Below are 24,736 nucleotides of genomic sequence, written 5' to 3' on the forward strand. Positions count from 1 at the left end.
GTATATAGGTCTTTACACTGAAAACTGTAGAACTACTGAGAGAAGGCGGAGAAGACCTGCATAAATGGAGAGAGATACTGTGTTCATGGATTGCAAGACTGTATTTGTTAAGATGGCAGTGCTCTCTATATTGATCTGTAGATTCAATCTAATTCCAGTTGACATCTCAGCAGGCTGTTTTTGCAGAAATTAACAGACTAATTCTTTTTTTTTTTTTGAGACGGAGTCTCACTCTGTCGCCCAGGCTGGAGTGCAGTGGCCGGATCTCAGCTCACTGCAAGCTCCGCCTTCCGGGTTCACGCCATTCTCCGGCCTCAGCCTCCCGAGTAGCTGGGACTACAGGCGCCCGCCACCTCGCCCGGCTAGTTTTTTGTATTTCTTAATAGAGACGGGGTTTCACCCTGTTAGCCAGGATGGTCTCGATCTCCTGACCTCGTGATCCGCCCGTCTCGGCCTCCCAAAGTGCTGGGATTACAGGCTTGAGCCACCGCGCCCGGCCAATTAACAGACTAATTCTAAAATTTATATGGAAAGTCAAAAGACTTAGAATATATCAAACCAATTTCCAAAAAGTACTTATACCTCATGATTTCAAGGCTTGGTTTAAAGCCCAAGTAATTAAGACACTGTGGTATTGGCACAGATACCAATAACAACAGTTTTATTCATAATAGCCAAAACCTTTAAATAATCTAACTGTTCAAAACAGAAGAATGAGCAAATTGTGGTGTATTCACCAAGTGGAGTACAACTCAGCAAAATAAGAAAAAAACTACCAATATACACAACACTGATGAGCCTTAAATATTATGCTGAATGAAAGATGCCATTTACTATGATTCCATTTATATAAAGTTACAGAACAAATACAAATAATCTAAGGTGAAAGAAATCAATGGTTGCCCCTACAAGAGGTGAGTTCTGGTATTATTTGGGAAGCTGCACAGGATCTATCTGGGGTGATTAAAACATCCTGTATCTTGATGGGATGTGGTATGCAGGTGTATGATATGGTCAAAACTAATTGAATTCTATCCTTAACATCTGTGCATTTCATAGTATGAAAGCCAGAAAGATTTTGTGGTTGACATTTATTGAGCACAAATGATGTACCAGGTACTATTATAAGTGTTTGCATGTACTTAAACATTTAATCCAAACAACTCTGTGAGGAACATGTGTTATTATCACCATTTTATAAATGAGGAAAAGGAGGCTCAGAGAGGTTTAGTAACTGGGAACATTATATAACTAGTAAGTGGTGAGGCAGGCTGGTATCCAAATCCAGACAGTGTGGCTCCAGAGCCCAGACTCTTGCATCCCTGGGAAGAATATATTTCAAAGGAGTTGCAGTATGGTTTAACTAGAGGCAGTTTCCAAACAGATTTTTAAAAAATAGACTGTGTGACTTGATAATTAAAATAATGTCCAGTTCAAAATTTAAAAAGTGAATGACTTCAGAATAATGAAGTTAAGTCTCAAAATGTAGCCTTATGAGTGGATTCAGAACAGAGGAGAGGCAGGTTTTTGAAGGAAAAAGAGTTAAAGGACCATTAGGATGTTGAACAGGATGTTAGAAGATAAGATGAACCTGGTTCCAGCTTTTTTCAGGAGTGTGAATAGAGGATGGTGTGGGTGCATCTGTAGGAGTGACAGGAATGTCCAGGGAGTGATTGAATGAAGACTGGTAAAGCTGAAAGGGTAGTAGAGCCTGTCTTTGCAATGCCTTGGGCTTCAAAGATGATAGAATTCCAAGTCAGAAATGCACACCCTCTCCCACTGCCTCCCAGCCCCTTGGCCTCAAAATAGAGGACTGTAGAAGCACAAATGAACCCCATAAGTGAACTTCAACTCCAGAGTTGAAGGAGAAGTAATATCTCAGAAAAAAAGCTCTGTTTCACTGACGGTAACGTGTCTAAGACTCTTAGAAAAATGCAGAGAATGTAAGTACTTTTCATAAATAAGAATTTTAGGGGGCACGGTGAAAGTGGCTTGAGGATGAAACTATGATTTCAATAAGAGATAGTTTGCTCCATGCGGGTAGGAATTGGGAGGTACACACGGATTGCTGAACAGGTATTGTGACAATACTTCTGCAAGAAACTTGCCCTTTCTTGGTTCAGCCAAGAGCAAGGTCTTGCAGCTCTGTCAGCCCCAGCTTTCCTTCCTCTCCTCCCCTCTCTCCATAGAAGGATTTTTCATGATTTGCTTTTCCTAGGGAAAATGTTTTTAATACATTAGTAATAGGTAATTGCTTCTTCTAACCTTGTAAATATAAAATTACAATTTCAATCTCTGCTTATATCACTTATTAAACACAATATAGTAATAGAGATGAATAAAGTCATTGTAGGCTGATATTCTATCGAGAAATTATAACTAAATTGAAAAATTATTTTTAAAGCCACAAGAATAAACATCATAAGACCCTGGTCTCTACATACCATTATGGGAGTGAGAAAACAGAATGAGGTTCTACAACTCTGTGAAGTGATGTACTTTAGGATTGCCAGGGTATGAAATTGTGGTTTCTTGTTGTCATTTCCTTTTGGAAGGACAGTGCTGGCTAGAACTGTGGATTGTTAGTAACACAGGCTTTTTCTGCACTGACAAATGTAACTAATTTCTTGAGATCTTTTCTATAGTAATGGCAGAGAATAGGAGCATAGGGAATCAAAAATACACTCCCAAGGATTTATTATTTGATGCACTAGAACTTGTGGGGTATATGTGTGTGTGTGTGTGTGTGTGTGTGTGTTCACAGAATTTGCACTCCTTTCAACAGTATAATAAAGCCATATTCCAAACATGAGTTAGTAAAAACTAGAAATTCATGCTTTGAATCATTCTGTCACCCTTTGCTAGTCAACTCCTTTATGCAAAATTCCATGTCGGAAATAAATAGCAGAAACTTACTTATTAGTCCAAGCAACATACTAAATAGAACTGTCTTTTCTCTTTCAGATTTCTCTCTTCTTTGGCATACTTCTTATGCATCAGAAGGACCAATAATTATGGACATTTTAGATCAAGTTATTTCTTGCTGGACTAGAGTTGTACATAGGAATATAGTAATTAGAGATCAAGAAAGATGTCAAAAAGGGATTTTTAAGAGTGAATATCATCAAGAATAATGAAAATAATATTTTATAAAGTTCAGCTGTAATTCAAATAATCTACCTGTTGTTAGTAGAGAGTTTATACACTTTTCCAATACTTCAGAAAATATATCACAGCATTTATATGAACAATGAGTTATTTGTTGAAGCATATGAAAATTGGAAGCTTTATCAGTATCAGCTAAACCAAAAAATAATTTCTGCTCCCTCTAACCCAGGGGGATTTGTGAAAGTTATTTCCATCTTTTTTAGAAACCACCCCCATCTGTATTCCCAGGAAATTGATTCATTCAATAAAGTTATCAGTTCCCAGACATTTATTTGTTGAATGGCTATAAAATGAAAGATCGAGTGTATGTGTGTAAGCATGCACACATACACTCAATGCCCACACTCAGTGCACATACACACACATCTTCATGTGTTCATACACACACACACAGACACATATGCGTACCCTTATTTGTTTAGTACATTCCATGAAGCATGAACCCAGGTTGAAAGAATAAAAGGAGCATGACCATGATGGATAAGAAAAGTGTATAGTGGGTAAGGATCTGGTTTCTTAGGACTCAGAGTTTTTGAAGGAGGTTGGAACTGACTCCCAAGCAGAACTGGCAGTGTAGCCAGCTGGAGATGGTCTAAATAGGTAATAAAGGGGCAGGACCCTGAGAAGAAATGCCCAGCATGTCATGTCCATGCCACGCTGGGCCTGAAAAATATATTTGTTGTTCAAAACCAAACTCAGATGTCACCTCCTAGTCTTTCCTAGATGGGAAGACTTAGAGTCAAAGAAAATAAAGCAGATAATTTTAAAAAACAATGATTAACTGTAAAGATATTTTTAAAGTTGTATAAGGAAGGAAAAGGTAATCATGGAGAGCCACTTGGCTCAGTTGTATACAGTATTTACATAGTCACAAAAAAGAAAACACAGAATATGGACTTTAAGGGAAAAAATGAGAGCAAATGAGAAACAAATAATTATCCAGGGAGGATGAAGTAGCGGAAGCAGGGTATTAGCTAGCTAAGTCTTATCTACCATATTAGGAAGTCAGTAGATAGTGTCTAAAATTGATGAATCAAGAGGCATTACTTTAAAATACAAAGGGAAGAAACAGTTAAATGAGTCGACGGTGTGATTAGATGAGGGTAAGGTGACAAAGAACTGTATTTTGTATGAAACTTTTGGTGCTATCTGGCTTATATTTGCATATAATACCATAATACAATTTTTTAAATGTTTTTTCAAATAAGGCTTTCCTAAACCTCCCCACATCCCCACCATGAGCCCCCTCTGTAGTAACTGTATTAGGTAGATACCACATGTGTGCCTTCCTTCCCAGACTGGAAGGACCGTCTTATTTATGTCTGTACCCCTGGAGCCAAGCCCAGAGTCTAACGCGTGATAGGTACTCAGCATGTGTGGGGAAGAATGGGCCACTGGAACTGCTGACTGATGAACCAGCTGAATGGTTAGGATTGGGGCATGATAAGAAGTCTTTCAGGACTAGGAACCACGTTTATACAACAATAATAATGCTAATATAATAATAAGGTTAATAATTATGATTGGATATCTAGAAACCCCAACACATCCATCCCCTATAACCTGCATTTCACCAAGCCACAGCGTTCCACTCTGTGGCGTATCTACTGGATTTGTCCCTTATACTCTACTTCCTACATCAGCTTCCTAGCCAGCCCTCCTTTACTTCGTGTTTAGATGACTGACAGGGACCGGGCTAGTCTTTCTGTGCCTTGGTGCTCTCCATTCTGCCTCCTTTCCCCGACCAACCCCATCTCCCACCTCAAAATATTCCTGCATCATGGTTTGTCCAAACTTCTCAACACTCTGCTTTTGCACATTCTTTTGTAAAGAACCACAATGATGCTTTACCCTATCCAGATGCTCTGAAACCTGGCCTCATTGGGCCATCTTACATTACTTTATTCCTCTCCAGTGTTCAACATTCTGCCAGTCAAGCCAATCACACTATTACTTTACTCTCAGTCTACCTGCTGCCTTTGCTGACACCAGGCTCCTTTCTCCACAAAGACCAGAGCATTGCCACAGCCTGCAAATGTAATTTTACTGTTGAGACATCTACGCAGAAAATACTCTTCATATATTTAATAAATAATGTATTTTGGTCTCTTTTACTTTTTCTACTGTGGAAACAACCTAAGGTTCACCTCCATATTAAAATCAGCATTCCTAGATAGATAAGATTTGTCTTTAAAATATATATATATATACACATATATATATATACACACACACACACACACAGGACCTTATGTAAACTTTGCTTCTAAGCAAATAATGGAAGAGCCCAATATTTTAAAAGAAACACATAAAATATTAATACTACTTTTCATTTCAAAAATTATTGTTCTGGCTTTTGTCCTATAGTCTTAAATATGTCTTCATTTCTTGCTAAATGATTTTTTTTTTCATTTTCTTTAACCATTTAGAAAATTCGTTTGATGAAGTATTGAGGGGCCTAATTGTTTAATGGGCAGAAATTAGTCCCTAAAAGAGTACTTTGAAAACTGGCAAATACCAGGCATAATTACAAATTCTTTAGAAGAATCTATTTCTGTACAATAGGTTAATTGGTTATAAGTAGACATTACTGACCACAATTTAAACCCAGCTTCTAATTTCATCCGTGCCTTTTTCAACAAATATGAGTGGCTAATTGTGATCAAATGAGTCCCCTTGAAGGAACAATTGGCTACTTATCTCTGATTTTCAAGATGTAAGTGGTCTAACACACCTGCAGTTAGCTTCCTGCTGGCATACTTGCCTACAGATAGAGAGTTCTTTCCCAAAGTTTTCATAGTGTTGTCTCATGATGGGAATTCTGTAGTCTGATGACCAATGGATAATTTAGAATTATGGTGATTTCTTTGGAAAGAGCAGGTCAGTTTTTAAGCCAAAACAGAGATGAATCTACCTAAAGGGGAAAATTAGTTTGGGGCCTGCTGATCAAGATGACTGCCTCAACTCTCTGAATGTCTGCATATAGATGGCTTGTTCATTTATGTGATAATGAAAGGTACTTGCTCTTCTTTGCATCTCTCTATTTTAGTGGTGCAATCTATGCATTGACTTGGTGGCATTCACCAGTGAAATATTCAAGGGGGCAGTTTTCCAGTCATTGGATGGAATTGTTGTCTCAGCTAACTGTAAGCTACGGAAGATCTTCACCTTAAAATCAAAGCCTCAAGACACTGCTGATAAAGATGGTATGTTCAGGTTACTATCAAGATTTTTTAATTCTCTGATGTATTTTTAAAATTAACCATACCTTTGGGATAGTATGAGTTTGTGGTAGCAGTTTGATTTTATGTCTGCTAAAGTAAATTTGTCCACAGCCATGCTGATTTCTTTGTTCTGGATCAAATGTTTATTTTTACTATAGCTGAATGTCACAAAAAATGTATTAATCTTTTCTTTGTGGTTGTTTTCTTTTTTCTTTATGGTAACACTTGCTATCTGTCTTAGGCTCCTTAGTTACAAACAACATAATCCTCTTTGGGTAGTTGAAAAAGAAGATGAATTTATTTAAGGAAATTAGACAGTTCATAGAATCTCAAGGATATTTAGAGAGTCAGCTTAGAGCCTATAGCCAAGAAGAATCCAGCCTCTACCGCAAGACTTATCTAAGGACAACCCCATCCACTTGCCACCCCCACCCACTGCCAGGAGCTACTGCAGCTATACAGTGACTCCATAAGTCACATCATAATGCTGGGCTATAAGTTCCATAATTTCTGTTACAGCAGTCCTGGAAAGTAGGATGTTTTCTTCCCTGTCCTGTCACCCTTATCAGAAGCAGATATTTTTTCTTCATGTTTGTCTCCACTGAAAACGTTTGGTGTGGCTATTTCTGATCTGTGGAGTCTAGGTTGCATGCTACAAGGGAGGCAGGCAAAGCAACGTCTGATTCCTGACTAAGGAGGCAGGACTCATTGTGTAGGAAAATCACCAAATTAGGAAGGGTGTGCAAAAGATGTTGGGCATCCAAAAATCCCTGTCCATTATGCTGTCTTATTACTCTGTGTACATTTCAGGAAGTCATTTGGGAGAAATCATATTAATTTTCTAGTGATCAAGTTAAAATGGAAAAAGAGTTGAGTTATTCCTCATATTTCTAGAGAGACTAGAAATATTTACACTAATTGTTCATAATTTGATTTATAAATATACTCTGCAGGTAACTCAGCTCCCTGGAATTCATAAGGTAGCACACCATACTGCTAAGATGACTTTAAACAACCAAAAGTATTGAAAGAATACTGATGCCTCCTTTTGATTTTCATCTGGGATTATTATTTGTTAAATCAATTCTTCAAGAAGTCCAGGAAGCAGGGCTGCCTATAAGATGTCAAAGGTGATTACTTAGAAGTTTCTATCTAGACTTTGGATTAGTGCTCCATCTGGGCGAGTGCCTGAGAAATCTTGATATGGCTCACTCTGTGGAACAGGACACTGTGCCTATAAATTTCATTTGATAATAAGTCACAGCAGTGTATTAACAGCTCTCCAAAGAGATCACACACCACAGTGTGGCTGTTCATCTTATGTACCACTTACAGTCTATACGAGAAAGTGAAATATTTCATTTTTTTAAATGGCACCCAGCGAATAAGAAGCCTCAGAATTTTTAGAAACATTTGTGCAGTGTACATCAGATCATAGAAGGTGAATCATAACTGATTAATATTTTAAAATAAATGTTAAAAAAAAAGTGGATCAAACATAGCAAAGTAAATTCATGTTTCAATCTCCTATCCTTCCTCAAGCCCCACTAAAATTATAAGATAGGAATAAAAAAGGCACAAATCCACCAGAATAAAGAATATAGGAGGGGAAACAATAACAGACTAGAGACATTTGTAAATTTTATAACATTAAGCAATGACTTAGAAGAGCAAAGAGAGCTGAAACCTTTAGGCTTATAGAGAGGTTTGCCAAGGAGTTTCAGAGAGGCTCAAGAATTTGCAGCTTTACATACTGGCAAAGGCAGGCTAAGGATGAGGGCTGAAAACAGGGAGATTGGCCAAAATTCTGTATAGGTTGCTATAGGAGGACCCCAGGTTCCTGCTCTAACTCCATATAACCAACCCACAGGAGATTTAGTCTCTGGAGAAACTGAATCAGAGAGCTTCTGAACATGGGTGCATCAGGCACTTGATATCAAAATTAACAAGAAGGAAATGGATATGATAGGGAAAATCTATGTTTTTTTTCAGAGTTAAGAAAAGATACTGCATCTATAAAATAAGAATAATGTGTTTTTGTTTTACTTCAATAAACATTTTATTGAGGTGTATTGTAAGTGTTACTATATTATAAATTTTATATATATATAGAAACATGCAGAACATAAGTGTACAACTTGAGGTCTTACCACAAAGTGGACACATTTCTGTAACCACCACCCAGACCAAGCATTACAAGCATCCTACAAGCCTGCTTATGTCTGCTCCCAATCATCACTTTCTCCCTTCTCCTAAGAGATAACCTCTATACTGACTTCTAACAGATTAATATTACCTATCTTTTACATTTATAGAAATGGAGTCACATAGTACATATTTCATGTATACATTCTTGTACTAAACACTGTTTGTGAGATTCATTTATGTTGTGGCACATAACAGTAATTTTCTGATTTTCAGTATTGTATAGTAAGCTATTGAATGGATATACCTTATTTTATTTATCCATTTTCAGCTGTTATGAATAATGGTGTTAGAAGCATTCTTCTATTCTCTTGGGGCATGCATGTAGGCATTTATCTCAGAGCAGAATGAATGCATACTTCAGCATTCTTAATTTCAGTTACTTTATTTTTTGATTCTAGAATTTGCATTTGATTCTTTTTTATGGTTTCCATTCATAAGATGGAGTTCTACATCTTGTTAACAAATTTCTCAAATATGTTAATCAAAGTTACTTTAAAGCATTTAGCTCACAACTCCAATATTTGGATCTATATGTAGGCCTAGTTCTGTTATCTGTTTATTTTTCCCTTGGTCTTGTCTCTTGGTATGCCTAATAAGTTTTGAGTGAATGATGGACATTGGGTATCAAAAACTTAGGAAATATTTTGAGGCTCTAGATGGTGTTTTCTTCCTCTGAAGATATAAAATCAAAAAATAAGAGAAATAAGTGCAAAAGACTGAAAATAGGATGGAAATGCTAACAATATTAGGTATTAGTCCAGGGAGTTCACCATCAGAGTAAAAGGATTCCAGAAAGAGAGACTAGATGAAACAGATAAATGTAAGATTTCCCAAAATTCAAGGACAGATAATTTCAGATTGACATAGCTTATCACATGCCAGAACAACTAATGAAAAAGACTCACCACTGTGAAACTTTAGAACAGGAAAGATAAAGAGAAGATCCTTTAAGCTTCCACAATTGAAAAAAAAAATACAATTTATGTACAAAGGATTGGGAATAAGAATGTTATCTAACTTCTTAATAGCAACATTAGATGATACAAGACCTTGAAACTCTACCTTTAAAAATCTAAGGAAAAATTATTATCAACCTAAAGTTCTGTATACATCCAGTCTATCAATCAAATGATGCAGAATGAAGATACAAGGCCTCAAAAACTTATTTACATCGTTTCTCAGAAAATATCTCGAAGATACTCTCCACAAAAATGAATGAGTAGGTGAAGAAAAAGAAGTATATAGGAATCAAGAAACAGAAAATTTCATCCAGGAAAAAAGCAAAGAGAGAATCTGCTCCAAAAAAGTCTTAATAGCAAATACATGGAATCAACCCAAATGCCCATCAGTGATAGACTGGATAAAGAAAATGTGGTACACATACACCAGGGAATAATGCTATGCAGCCATAAAAAGGAATGAGATTATGTCCTTTGCAGGGACGTGGATGAAGCTGGAAGCCATCATCCTCAGCAAACTAACACAGGAACAGAAAACCAAACACAGCATGTTCTCACTGATAAGTGGGAGCTGAACAATGAAAACACATGGACACAGGGAGGGGAATGACACACTGGGGCCTGTTGGGGAGTAGGGGACAAGAGGAGGGAGAACTTTGTTACAGGTCCCAAGTATGCATAAAGGATTAGATGGCCAAACCTGTCCAGTTAAGAGTTTTATTTAGTTGCTCCTTTATCATGTGGTCTCTCCCTTGGTAAGCTCTCTCCCAGGAAAAATAGCTAATGCATGCTGGGCTTAATACTTAGGTGATGAGTTGATAGATGCAACCAACCACCATGGCACATGTTTACCTATGTAACAAATCTGCACATCCTGTGCATGTACCCCAGAACTTTAAATTAAATTAAGTTTAATTTAATTTAAAACAAAAAAGTAAAGTCTTTAAGAAAAAAAAGCAAAGGGATTTCTAGAATTAAGCTCAAAAGAATTCAAAGGATGACTCTTGGACAGCACATCTAGAGGCAGACTGTCCAGAGTTTAGCAGAAAAATGGAAACTTTCAGGAGAAAAGTCTCCAGGAAAAAAATGTATCACATAGAGTATGATGTGTTTGAACATGAAGAATAAAATTGATTGTGATGTTGTAGTGCTAATGGAGGATTTAGAAATAATTAATGTTAGAAATGTAGAAAACCTACAACAAAACAAAACAATAATCAACATCAAGGAAAACAAAAAGTTGTACAAGAGAAGAAATATCGTAATATTTCATGTAGCTCAGATGTGCACAACTTTTTTTTAAGTAGACTTTATTATTTTTAGCAGTTTTAGGCTCACAGCAAAATGAAGCGGACAGTATAGAGTTTTCCTCGTGTCCCTTGTCCCCACACACGTGCAGCCTTCCCCACTGTGAACATGCATACCAGAATGGTACATATGTTACAATTGATGAACCTACATTGAGACATCATTATCATCCAAAGTCTATAGTTTACATTAGAATTCATTATTGGTACTATACATTCTTTGGGTTCTTGCAAATATGTAAAGACCTATGTCTAGTACTATAGTATCATACAGAATAGGTTCACTGCCCTAAAGGTCTTCTGTGTTCCAGCTATTTCTTTATTTCTTCCCCCAACCCCTGGAAACCACTCATCTTTTAAAATTGTCTCCCTAATTTTCCTTCTCCAGAATGTCATAGTTAAAATTACATAGTATGTAGCCTTTTCAGATTGGTTTCTTTCACTTAGTAATATGCATTTAAGGTTCCTCCATGTCTGTTAATAGCATCATAGCTCAATTCTTTTTAGCATTGGATAATATTCCATTGTATAAATGTACCACAGTTTATTCATCCGTTTACCTATTGAAAGACATCTTCATTGCTTCCAGGCTTTTGCAAGTATGAATAAAGCTGTTATAAACATTTTTGTGTAGGTTTTTTTGTGGACACACTTTTCAACTCATTTAGATATACCAAGGAATGTGATTGCTGGATTGTGTGGTAACAGCATGTTTAGTTTTGTAAGAAACTTGCAAACTGTCTTCCAAAGTGGCTGTACCATATTGCATTTCCCCCAGCAGTGAATACGAGTTCCTGTTACTCCACATTCTCACCAGCATTTAGTGTTGTCACTGTTTTGGATATTTCACCATTCTATTATGTGTGTAGTATAAACTTTTTAGTATGATCTTAGTAATGTAAAACACTGAATAAGAGTTTTTCCAAAAATTATGAAAAATCATATTAGAAGGATGAGAGGAGGGAAGGAAAATGGGGTGGTGGCTTAAGAATGGTGAATCCTCTGTTTTTCAAAATTGAAGTCAGAGGTATTATCCAAAACTGATAGTTGAAAAAATGTCAGTACAAGGCTACTATTTATAAGTATGGAAATAAACACTGGAAGATTTAGAAGATGTAACTGAAAGGCTTGAAAATACTTGCCTCTGCATTGCAAGACTTCAGGATAAGGGAGGTGTAAGGGCAGCCTTAGGTGAAAGGTAACAATGATTTTTTTCTTGTAATTTTGTAGTACCACTGGAGCTTTTAAATAATATAGATGTATTATTATGTTTAAAAATTAATTTTATTAAAAGTGAATGGCTAATCCGTAAGGGAGTCTAAGAACAAGCATTGGCGTGATTTCTTTCAGGTGTTTGGAAGGCCTGAAAAGAAACCTTATGAATGTAGCCTCTCAGATTGCCTGAAATGTTCTGAATAGACATAGGGAAGCACACTATGGTTCAAGTTGCTGTGGCGTATAACCCTGTGTTCCTTTCATCTTAGCTGCCAGTACTTCACCTTATACACACCCTATCTTTATGCTTCAGCTTTCTCATCAGTAAAATGAGGATAATACTTATTCCTTGATTAGGTAAAACGCTATTATCGTATTTCCAGTGCAAACACAAAGTGTGTAAACCAAGTACATCTTAGAAAAGTTAAGTTAGTATTGTAGAGCCTAAGACATGACTTAATGTTCCCACACAGTCCATTGCTGTGATCCTGCAGCAACTTTGGTGGTTTTGTGTGAGTTCTGAACATCCCTGAGCTTTGCTTTCTCATTGATTACTATAAGGTTATTGTAGAGATCCAATTAAACACAAAAGTGGATGTGCATAAATGATAATGCAGTGTGCAGATGTTAAACATATATCTGTCTTCTATTCACCAGACACCAGGATGATGCAGCCCCTGCTTCCCTGCTCAGGGTCTGGCAAGAACCTTACATGTAATAGTAGATTAAATCCCAATGGTAACTTCCCTGATGGGCTTACTTAACAGTAAGAGGAGAGTCTGGAGCACTTGCCCCTTACTTGAGAGAGCCGTTTCATGAGGCACTTGGATTTCACAGACCTGTCAAGTTAAGAAAACCTTGACTACCATAGGTTGCTGACATATGAATTTGTCAAATTGGAAGATTAAAACACACAAACAAGAAAAACTACAGTTATTCTGATTGTTTCATTAAATGAAAGGATATTTACACAGACACACACACACACACACACACACACACACACGAGGCACAAAGTAGGAAGGTCTTAATTTAGGAATGGAGGCTGACATTTTCACCATAGACTAGTGAAAATGACTTCATGGGTTAGTATCTGTCCATAGCCACTGTTTGGGAGATACTAACCTAGGAAATTAACTTTCCAAACTGCATCTTGTTTTTTGCTTTTGTTTTTAAGACCGGGTCTCACTCCATTGCCCAGGCTGTAGTGCAATGGCATGATCGTGGCTCACTGCAGCCTCAGCCTCCCTGGGCTCAAGCTGTCCTCCCACCTCAGCCTCCTGATTAGCTGGGACTACAGGTGTGTACCACCTGCCTAGCTAACTTTTTCTATTTTGGGTAGAGACAGGGCGTCACTATGTTGCCTAGGCTGGTCTTGAATTCCTAGACTCAAGTGATCCCTCCTTGGCCTCCCAAAGTGCTAGGATTACAAGGTGTGAGCCCTGCACTTAGCCCTATACTGCATCTTGAAGGAAAAGTATTAACAATTATTTTCCAACCAATGCAAATAGGAAAATGAGTAGAAAAAGCATTTCAGGCAGAGAAAAGGGCATATATATATAAAGTCATGGCATCATGAAAGGATCTCATATGCTCAAGGAACAAGTTCAGTATTGTGGCAGGGTGGAAGGTATAATACAATATTGCAACACTAGGCTGCATATTTAGGATGACATAAAGATGTAGAGCTCAGTTCCTATCTTCTGAGTTCTGTGTGTAATTATAGACATTAGAAAAGTTAATACAAGAGTTTATTATGAAGACAATTACACATAAAAGGACAAAGGATAACATAGTATAGGACAAATTGAGTGTCCTTGGTCAAGGAGGTGGGCAGTAGAAGTGATGCAATGATTGTGATAATGATGATAGTGGTGGAGATGGTGATGATGATGATTGTGGTGATGATTACAGCATTACTTCTTGATGTGACCGAGGCAGAGTTCTAAACACTGATAGATATGAACTTATTTAATGTTCATAACAACTCTGTGAGATGGGTGTTGCCATTTTCCCCATTTTATATATAGGAAAACTGAGGCATGGGGAGGTCAAGTAATGTGCACAATGTCACACAGTTCTTCAGTAGTACAGCCAGTACTTGAACCTTGCAGTAGGGTTCCTAGCTCATATTCCTGGTTATTTCAGTGTACTGTTTCTCATGTGCTGGTAGAAGAGAGATAAATTTTAAAAGGTAAGATACAAGAGATGCCATAGAGTAAGAATGCCAAGATTTGGTGACTGGCTGTGTTGAGGGTGTCTATATTGCAATAAGTAACAGATATCTTTTTGTCTTTATTCTGCAAAGACTGATTAGTCTGTGTTGAGAACTTTATCATAGGAAACTTTTTAACCTATTTCTTAAATTCCACACTAGGATTTCATTTAAAAATATTGTAGTAAGTGCTTACTTGAGCTCAGTACTTCATTGTCCTTGGATTGTTTAAACTGCTATCATTTCAGTCTAGAACTTCTTAAACTCACCCAAGTTAGGAGATTTTGCCTAATTCCTTTCTATTCTCTCTTTACACGGTGGGATATAATAGAAAGTGAATTTTTTGGAACCTTGCTTCAAGCAATTAATCAGTTTTCACTTTTCCAGAGAAATGACTTTTGCTGGACAAGTAGTAAAGCATACTGATTCGATTTACTTTATTACTTTTATGACTCTTGAGAAGACATGAGCTGCCATTTTTAGGCATTTGTATGACTGAATTATTGATGAACTCATATAATTTTTCTGTGTTTAAAATAAAAAATAGAATGCGTATGTAGATAGATAAGAGAAAGAGGAGAAAAACAAGGAGAGAAGAACAAGCAATGATAATATCTGTGTAGATTGTTAAGTAAAAGGAAGACAGAGGAGAGAAATGAGAAGAGAGAAGATCAAGTTATAATCTGTGAAGCAAGATATGCTACACCAACGATGATGATACAGGTCTCCTGACTCCCCAGTTCAGGGCTCTTTCTCAAATATTCTGTGCTCTATGTTCTATGTATTCTGTGTTCAGAAATGTGAGAAGAGAAAAATTAAAGGTATGATTTCAGACTAAGAGCCCCTGGAAGGCATAGACCCTGTATTTTCGTGTTTTTGTCTCTAGCAAAAGACCTAGCACTGGTAACTTATCATAAGTGTTTGATTAATTAATGAATTAAAAATTGGCTATTTATTTAACTATTCATCCATTCACTGTCTCTGTTCAATAAAACCTTTATTGAGTGTCAAGCAATGTGAAGAAAATTTATTCCTTCAAAGGCCATGGAGAATCTAGAAACACTGACATCTAGCCTTAATAGACTCACTGAACAGGGAGGGGCTTTAGAGATGCTCTAATCCAATGTCTTAATTAGACAGATAAAGAAAAGAAGTCCCATGGAAGTGAGGCATTTTGTGCTGCGGTCACACAAGATGGAATTCAAGACCAGGCCTCTGACTGTTCTTTCCTCAACAGTGCACAAGTTTACCTCCACCAATAATCAGAATGATTTTGTGGTTTTAGTATCTATTATTAGTTGTAATAATATTTGTTATTCTTATGTTGGGTGTTTCCTCACCTCTATTTTCATCTCCAAATCAGGTGAATGCACATCATACCCAAATCTCATTAGTTTAAGGCTCTATTTCTATACCTTCCTGTAATGGTGTTGAACTCAAAATGCCCTTTCCTAGCAAATCCCCTCAGAACAAGAAAGGGGGTATGGTCTTAGTATAACAGAGGTCCCAGCAGCCAATAGTAGAACCCACAAAAATGGGTCACGAATATCTGTATATCAAGACTCACAATTATTCTGATTAAAATATCTCTATATTTTAAAATTAAACATTTATAAAATATTATTTATAATACAACCTCATCTCTCAGAAACTCTAAAAATAACAATTCCATTTACAATAGCATCCAAAATAATTAACTACCTAGGAATAAATGTAATGAAGAAGGAGAAAGTACACTGAAAACTACAAAACATTCCTGCAAGAAATTAAAGAAGACCTAAATACATAGAAAGACATCTTACATGCATGGATTGGAAGACTTAATATTGTTAAGATGTCAGTATTACCCAAAGCAATCTACAGATTCAATGCAATTTCTCTAAAAATTCCAGTGGCCTTTTTTGCAGAAATGGAAAAGCTGATCTGAAATTCATGTGGAATAGCAAGGGAACCCAAATAGCCAAAACAATCTTGAAAATAAAGATCAAAGTTGAAGGATTCACACTTCCCAATTTCAAAACTTACTGCAAAGCTACAGTAACCAAAACAATTTGGTTTTGGAATAAGGATTGACATATAGACCAACTGAATAAAACTGGGTCCAGAAACAAACTGATATGGTTTGGCTGTGTCCCCACCCAAATCTCATCTTGAATTGTAGTTCTCGTAATCCCCATGTATTGTGGGAGAGACCCGGAGAGAGGTAATTGAATCATGGCTGCAGTTACCCTCATGCTGTTCTTGTGATAGTGAGCCCTCATGAGATCGGATTGTTTTACAAGGGGCTTTCCCCTTGTTGGTCGGCACTTCTCTCTCCTGCTGCTTTATGAAGAAGGACATGTTTGCTTCCCCTTCTGCCATGACTGTAAGTTTTCTGAGGCCTTGCCAGCCGTGCAGAACTGTGAGTCAATTAAACCTCTTTCCTTTATAAATTACTAAGTCTTGGATATTTCTTCACAGCAGCCTGAGAAGGAACTAATACACAAACCATATATTTGATTTCAAAACGGGCTATAAGACCATTTAATAGAGGGAAAATAGTCTCTTCAGCAAATGATTCTGTATATCCACATGCAAAAAAAATGAGGTGGACTCCTACCACATATCATATACAAAAATTAACTAAAAATGTTTCCATGATGTAAATGTAAGAGCTAAAACTATAAAACTCTTAGGGAAAAAGAGAGGTAAATCTTCATGACCTTGCATTGTCAATAGTATTAGATATGACACCAAAAGCACATCAACAAAGTTTTTAAAAATAGATAAATTGGACTTCATCAAAATGTAAAACTTTTGTGTATCAAAGAACACTATCAAGAAAGGGAAGAGACAACCTACAGCATGTGAGAAGATATTTGCAAATCATATATCTGATACAATATGTGTCCTAGTTTATATATGAATACATAGAAAACATTCTAGTATATTCTAGTACCAAGAATATTGTCAGTCCATCCTCCATATCTGCAGATTCCCCATTCACAGATTTTCAACCAAGTGTACATGAAAAATATTCAGGAAAAAAAAATAAAAATAACAATATAACAATAAAAGTAATACAAATAAACAGTATGTATAACTATTCCCTAGCATTTTCATTGTATTAGGTATTGTAGGTAATATAGAGATGATTTAAGGTATATTGGAAGATGTGCATAGGTTATATGTAAATACTAAGCTGTTTTATATAAGGGACTTGAGCATCTGCAGATTTTGGTATCCATGTAGAGTCCTAGGAACCAATCCTTTGTGGATACCAAGGGATGACTGTATAAAGAACTCTTAAAACTCAACAACAAAAAGACAAACAACTCAATTTAAAAATAGTCAAAGGACTTGAATAGACATTTCTTCAAATAAGATATCCAAATGGTAGACAAACACATGAAAAAATGCTCAATATCATTAGCCATTAGGGAAATGCAAGTTCAAATCACAATGAGGTACCACTTAATACCCACTAGGATGGGAATAAGTGTTGGCAAGGTTGTAGATAAATTGGAATACCTGTACATTACTGGTAGGAATACAAAATGGTTCACCCACTGTGGGGAAACACTGTGGCAGTTCCCCAGAAAGTGAAATGTAGAATATACCATATAACCCTACATTTCTATTCCCAGGTATATACCCAAAAGAATGGAAAACAGGTATTCAAACAAGTACATGTACATATATGATCATAGCAGCACAATTCACAGTAGCCAAAATGTGAAAACATCCTAAGTGCTTATCAACAAATGAATGGATTAAAAAATGATGTTGTATGTATTACAGTGGAGTAGCACTCAGCCATTTGTATGTATTGCAGTGGAATGACATTCAGCCATAAGAAGGAATGCAGTACTGACACAGGCTACAATGTGGAGGAACCTCCAAAACATGCTCAGTGAAAGCAGCTAGACAAAAAAAGGTCACATAATGTATGATTCCACTTTTATGGAATATCCAGAATAGGCAAATCCACAGAGACAGAACACAGATTTCTGGCTGCTAGGGACTGGGGACTTGAGAGACTGGGGAGAAACTACTTAATGGGTAAGGGGTTTTATTTTGGAGTGATAGAAATGTCTGAAAGTAGACAGAGGTGGTAGTTACACAACATTGTGAATGTACAAAGTGCCATTGAATAGTTCACTTTGAAATGGTCAATTTTCTGTTAATATGAATTTCTCTTCAATAAAACATTTTTTAAAAAAAAGTTCTGAAGGCATGATTCATTCAGGATAGCCAAGTTTTAGGTGTAGCCCAGGGTTATTTACCCCTTCAGACATCAAAACCTTTTGTTATTAAAAAAATCACTTAGTAAGATATAGTGCTTTTTTGTAATGAAATAATTTACATAACACTTACGTAGCACTTGCTGTATACCAGGCACTATTCTTATCCACTCATTACATTAATCATTACTTAAACCTCATTTAATCATCACAATAGCCCTTTGAGGTAAGTTCTATTTTTGTGTCCATGATTTACAGATAAGGAGAGCAGGGTACATACAACAAGGTAAAATTATTGTGCCAAGGTCACACAGCTAATAAGTGGTGGAGCCAGAATATAAACCCAGGATGCCTTGCCCCAGAGCCTGTGCTATAATATACTGCTTCTTAATATTTTCCGGCATTGTATAGCAAACTCAGAGAAAATCTGATAATTACATGGCAAATGAATGAGTGAATGAACAAAAAATGAACACACTTTATGGCAATATTTTGGCAGAGAACTTTGTGTTTTATACTTGGCCCTCACTGGTGTTTCAGAGAGGTGAAATTCCATATAACTAAAGCACTGTGCTAGGCACTGCAGACTATAACCAAATAAATAAGATGAATGTAGATGAGTCTGAGACCAGTGAACTATTACAAAATTAGTCATTATTTAAACTATATTAATTAGAAGGAGGTGTATACCAAAACTGATCTGTAAATCTCACTCTTTATAAGCCTTAATAAAATGGGGATGACGATTTTTAATGCATACAGTGCTTTACATATGTGTTAAAAATGATGACTTAATTCTTACAGCTAGTTAAGATCCTCATCAAATATATTAAACACCTACAGAATGGATCATTTTATGATGGCTTTATGGCCAAAGAAAGGGGAACAGGGTTACAAAGTCTCTCAAACATTCCAATAATATACAACCTCATATTGGGAGCAAAGACATCAAAAAACCCACCATCTGGTGGTGCTTGGATGCTGCATGAGCTGTCAGCTTCTCATAGCCTTCTCTTTCATGTGCCATTTAGCCATTCTCAACTGGTCATTCCAGCCAATATTATGTGCTTTCATATTAGTTAGCAAAAGCAGTTTAGATTCAGCTATGTGCTTATCTAGATGTTAGTCGGGCAGTCTGTATGTTTCCATACACAGTCCGTTCCAGAAGATAGAACACATCTGAAAGAACAATGCAGATAGGCCCTGGTCCCTTAATATCTGATTGATTTGTTATTTGCCATCTGGGATAAAGTTGTAGTATCCAAATAAAATGTGTATGGAGTACTTTTCAGGATATAGTTGAACAAAGACTAACCAAAGGAAAAAAAGGGAAGACATGACAGCTGCATTTAATCTAGTCCAGCCTGTTATTAAGGGGCTTTTGTCCATAAGGGGATTACTTTGCATCCCCTTTGAACCAGGTACTGTACAAAATATATCATTAGGATTCTCCCATCATTCACTTCCAGGCTCGCAATCCTTTGGCAGAACTTTATCTCAGTTCCTAGAATGCACCAGAGTCCTTCTGCCTTCACAGTCTTCAATGATCTATTCCTTTCACCTCACTGATCACTCCCACCCATTTTATCAGGCTACCTTCTACTTATCTTATGACTCAGCTTAAATGTCTCTTTTTCACACAAGACTTTCCCTGACACCTTATGCTATTAGATTCCCCCATTATGCTATTTCTTCACCTTGAACTTTTCCTTCAGAGTACTTAGCAAAATTTTAATTAAAGAATTATCTGTGGAGAGAGAGGGCCAGGATGGCTGATTAGAAGCAGCTGTTGTCTGTGGCACTCGTGGAGAGGAATGAAAGTGGCAAGTGAATTCAGCACCCTCAACTGAAATATCCAGGTTCTCACATTGCTGACTAGTCAAACAGCTTGACCCACAGAGAATGAAAAAAAGCAGGGTGGGGTGATGGCCCACCCGGGAGTGGCATGAAGCCAAAGGTACCCCCACCCCAGCCAAGGGAAGCGGTGAGTGATTGTGCAGTCCTGCCCAGGAAACCACACACCTCCCATGGATCTTTGCAACCAGCAGATTAGGAGATCCCCTCATAAGCCCATGCCACCAGGGTATTGGATCCAATACACAGAACTGTGTGGAGTCCCAGCAGAGCAGCCACTCAGGCACACACAGAGACCCAGGAGTTTTGCATACTTCACCCCTGGGATTCTCAGCAAGGTGGGAGATCCATCCCTAGGAAGGGAACTGAATCCAGGGAGCCAAGCAGCATGTTCTGCAGGCCCCACTTACACAGTGCCTCACAAATTAAGACCTACTGGCTTGGAATTCCAGCCAGCCAGCAGCAACAGACTTGAGTCTGCCTGAGAAGGACTGAGTTCCCAGCGGGAGGGGCGGCCACCATCTCTATGGTTTGGGCAACTCAGCCATTCCAACCTGTCAGCTCTGGAGAGTCCAGATGGTCTGGACAAGGAAGGGTCCCCCACAACGCAGCACAGCTGCACTACCAGAAAGCAGCCAGACTGCTTTTCTTAAGTGGGTCCCTGATCCTGTTGCTCCTAACTGGATGAGACCTCCCAATAGGGGTCTCCAGCCTCCTCCTACAGGTGCAGTTCAGGCTGGCAACAGGTCAGTACCCCCCAGGATAGAGAGTCCAGAGGAAGAAGCAGGCTGGTATTTTTGCTGTTTCATGGCCTTCACTGGTGATACCTTGGTATGGGAAAAGCTAAGGCAACTAGGGTCTGGAGCGAACCCTCAGAAAACCACAGCAACCCTGTGGAAGAATAGCCTGACTGTTAAAAGAAAAAGAAAAAACAACAACAATAACATAAACAAAAAGGACCCCACAAAAATCCAACTCAAAGATGAGCAATCTCAAAAATCAAAGGTAGATAAACCCACAAAGATGAGAAACAATCAACGCAAAAACACTGAAAACTCAAAAAGCCAGAGTGCCTAGTTTCCTCCACATGACAACAACAGCTCTCCAGAATGGCACAAAATGGGGCTGAGGCTGAGATGACTAAACTGACAGAAGTAGGCTTCAGAAGGTGGGTAATAACGAACTTCACTGAGCTAAAGGAGCATGTTGTAACCCAATGCAAAGAAGCTAAGAATCATGATAAAACAGTACAGGAGCTGATAGCCAAAATAGCCAGTTTGAGGAACATAACTGAACTGATGGAGCTGAAAAACACAACATGAGAACTTCACAGTGCAATCACAAGTATCAATAGCAGGCCAGGTACAGTGGCTCACACCTATAATCTCAGCACTTTGGGAAGCCAAAGCGTGTGAATCACTTGAGCTCAGGAGTTTGAGACCAGACTGGCCAACATAGTGAAACCCTGTCTCTACTAAAACTACAAAAATTAGCCAGACATAGTGATGTGCTTATGTAGTTCCAGTTACTTGCAAGGCTAAGGCAGGAGAATCACTTGAACCTGGGAGGCAGAGGTTGCTGTGAGATGAGATCACACCACTGCACTGCAGCCTGGGCGACAGAGTGAGACACTATCTGGAAAAAAAAAAAAAAAGTAACAGAATAGACCAAATGGAGGAAAGAATCTCAGAGCTTGAAGACTATCTTTCTGAAATAAGAAAAGCAGACAAGAATAGAGAAAAAAAAAGGAATGAACAAAACCTCCAAGAAATACAAGGATTATGGAAAGAGACTGAACTTACAACTGACTGAGGTACCTGAAAGAGACTGAGAGATGGAACCAACTTGGAAAACATACTTCAGGATATCATCCAGGAAAACTTCCCCAACCTAGTAAGCCAGGCCAACATTCAAATTCAGGAAATGCAGAGAACCCCAATAAGATACTCCATGAAACAATCAACGCCAGGGCACATAATCATCAGATTCTTCAAGGTCAAAATGAAAGAGAAAATGTTAAGGGCAGCCAGAGGGCAAGGCCAGTTCGCCTACAAAGGGAAGCCCATCAGACTAACAGCAGACCTCCCAGCAGAAACCCTGCAAGTCAGAAGAGACTGGGGGACAAATTCAACATTCTTAAGAAAAGAATTTCCAACCCAGAATTTCATATCTGGCCAAACTAAGCTTCATAAGTGAAAAGAAATAAGATACTTTTCAGACAAGCAAATGCTGAGAGAATCCATCACCACGAGGCCTGCCTTGCAAGCACTTCTGAAGGAAGCACTAAATATGGAAAGGAAAGACCATTGCCAGCCACTACAAAAACACGCTGAAGTACAGTGTATCTGAAGTACACAGACCAGTGACACTGTGAAGCAACCACATAAACAAATCTGCAAAATAACCAGCTATCATCATAATGACAGGATCAAATTCCCATGTAACAATACTAACCTTAAAGTTAAATGAACTTTGTGTCCCAAATAAAAGACACAATGGCAAGCTGGATAATGAGCCAAGATTCATGGTATGCTGCCTTCAAGAGACCTATCTCATGTGCAAAGACACACACACATAGGCTTAAAATAAAGGAATGGAGGAAAATTTACCAAGCAAATGGAAAACAGAAAAAAGCAGGGGTTGCAATCCTAGTTTCTGACAAAACAGACTTTAAACCAACAAATATCAAAAAAGACAAAGAAGGGCATTATGTAGTGATAAAGGGTTCAATTTAAGAAGTGCTAACTATCCTAAATATATATGCACCCAATACAGGAGCATGCAGATTCATAAAGCAAGTTCTTAGAGACTTTCAAAGAGACTTAGACTCCCATACACTAATAATGGGAGACTTTAACAGCCTTCTGACAATATTAGACAGATCATCAAAGCAAAAAATTCACAAAGATATTTAGGACCTCAACCCAGCTCTGGATCAAGTGGACCTGATAGATATCTACAGAACTCTCCACCCAAAAACAACAGAACATACATTCTTCTCATCCCCACATGACACTCACTCTAAAATTGATCACATAAATCTGAAGTAAAACACTCCTCAGCAAATGCAGAAGAATTGAAATCATAACAAACAGTCCCTGAGACAACAGCACAACCAAATTAGAATTCAAGATTAAGAAATTCAGTCAAAATTACACAACTACATGGAAATTGAACAACCAGCTCCTGAGTTACTCTTGGGTAAATAATGGAATTAAGGCAGAAATCAGGAAGTTTTTTGAAACTAATGAGAACAAAGAGACAATGTAGCAGAATTTCTGGGATGCAGCTAAAGCACTGTTAAGAGGGAAATTTATAACACTAAATGCCCACATCAAAAAGCTAGAAAGATCACAAGTTAACAAGCTAAATCACAATGAAAAGAACTAGAGAAACAAGAGCAAACAAACCCCAAAGCTAGCAGGAGACAAGAAATAACCAAGATCAGAGCTGAACTAAAGGAGATAGATACACAAAATACCCTTCAAAAAATCAACGAATCCAGGAGCTGGTTTCTTGAAAAAAATTAATAAAGTAGATAGACCACTAGCTAGAGTAATAAAGATGAAAAGAGAAGTGAATCAAATAAACATGAGCAGAAATGATAACCACTGACCCCACAGAAATACAAACAGCCATCAGAGAATACTATAAACACCTATGCACATAAACTTGAAAATCCAGTAGAAATGGACAAATTCATGGACACATACACCCTCCCAAGAGTGAACCAGAAAGAAATTGAGTCCCTGAACAGACCAATAATGAGTTCTGAAATTGAAGCAGTGATACGGTTTGGCTGTGTCCCCACCCAAATCTCATCTTGAATTCCCACATGTTGTGGGAGGGACCTGGTAGGAGGTAATTGAATCATGCGGGCAGGTTGTTCTTGTGCTGTTCTTGTAATAGCGAATAAGTCTCACAAGATCTGATGGTTTTAAAAAGGGGAGTTTCCTTAGACAAACTCTTTTTGCCTGCTGCCATACATGTAAGATGTCACTTGCTCCTCCTTACCTTCCACTATGATTGTGAGGCCTCCCCAACCATGTGGAACTGGGAGTTCCCCATTAAGCCTCTTTCTTTTGTAAATTGCCCAGTCTCAGGTATGTCTTTATCAGTAGCATGAAAACAGCCTAATACAGTACACTGGTACCAATAGAGTTGGGGCACTGCTGAAAAGATACGTGAAAACGTGGAAGCAACTTTGGAACTAACAGGAGTGCCTAGAAGAAGAAAGGAAAATGTGGGAAAGTTTAGAGCTTGCTAAAGACTTGTTGAATGACTTTAACCAAAATGCTGATAGCGATATGAACAACAAAGTCCAGGCTGAGGTGGTCTCAGAAGGAAATGAGGAACTTGGGAA

At 37.8% G+C, this 24,736-nt stretch overlaps 1 protein-coding gene and 1 long non-coding RNA gene across 6 annotated transcripts in view; one reads left to right on the forward strand and one right to left on the reverse strand.

Annotated features, from left to right (window-relative positions):
- The window catches only part of C2H3orf67 (chromosome 2 C3orf67 homolog), a 309,119-nt gene that overhangs the window by 141,370 nt on the left and 143,013 nt on the right, over nucleotides 1-24,736 (forward strand). For 3 of the 5 annotated variants that reach the window (XM_025377409.1, XM_025377411.1, XM_025377408.1), the window contains exon 6: nucleotides 6,218-6,374. The exons of 1 other annotated variant lie outside the window; for it this stretch is intronic. In XM_025377409.1, the coding sequence (XP_025233194.1) occupies nucleotides 6,218-6,374 (157 nt within the window). Of the gene's footprint in view, nucleotides 1-6,217; nucleotides 6,385-24,736 lie in introns of all 5 variants that reach the window. One more of the 5 variants, XM_025377412.1, reaches the window with a different exon arrangement.
- The window catches only part of LOC112619454, a 215,470-nt gene that overhangs the window by 110,488 nt on the left and 80,246 nt on the right, over nucleotides 1-24,736 (reverse strand). The gene's annotated exons all lie outside the window — the stretch shown is intronic.

The sequence above is a fragment of the Theropithecus gelada genome, chromosome 2, assembly GCF_003255815.1.
Source record: "Theropithecus gelada isolate Dixy chromosome 2, Tgel_1.0, whole genome shotgun sequence".
Lineage (NCBI taxonomy): Eukaryota > Metazoa > Chordata > Mammalia > Primates > Cercopithecidae > Theropithecus > Theropithecus gelada.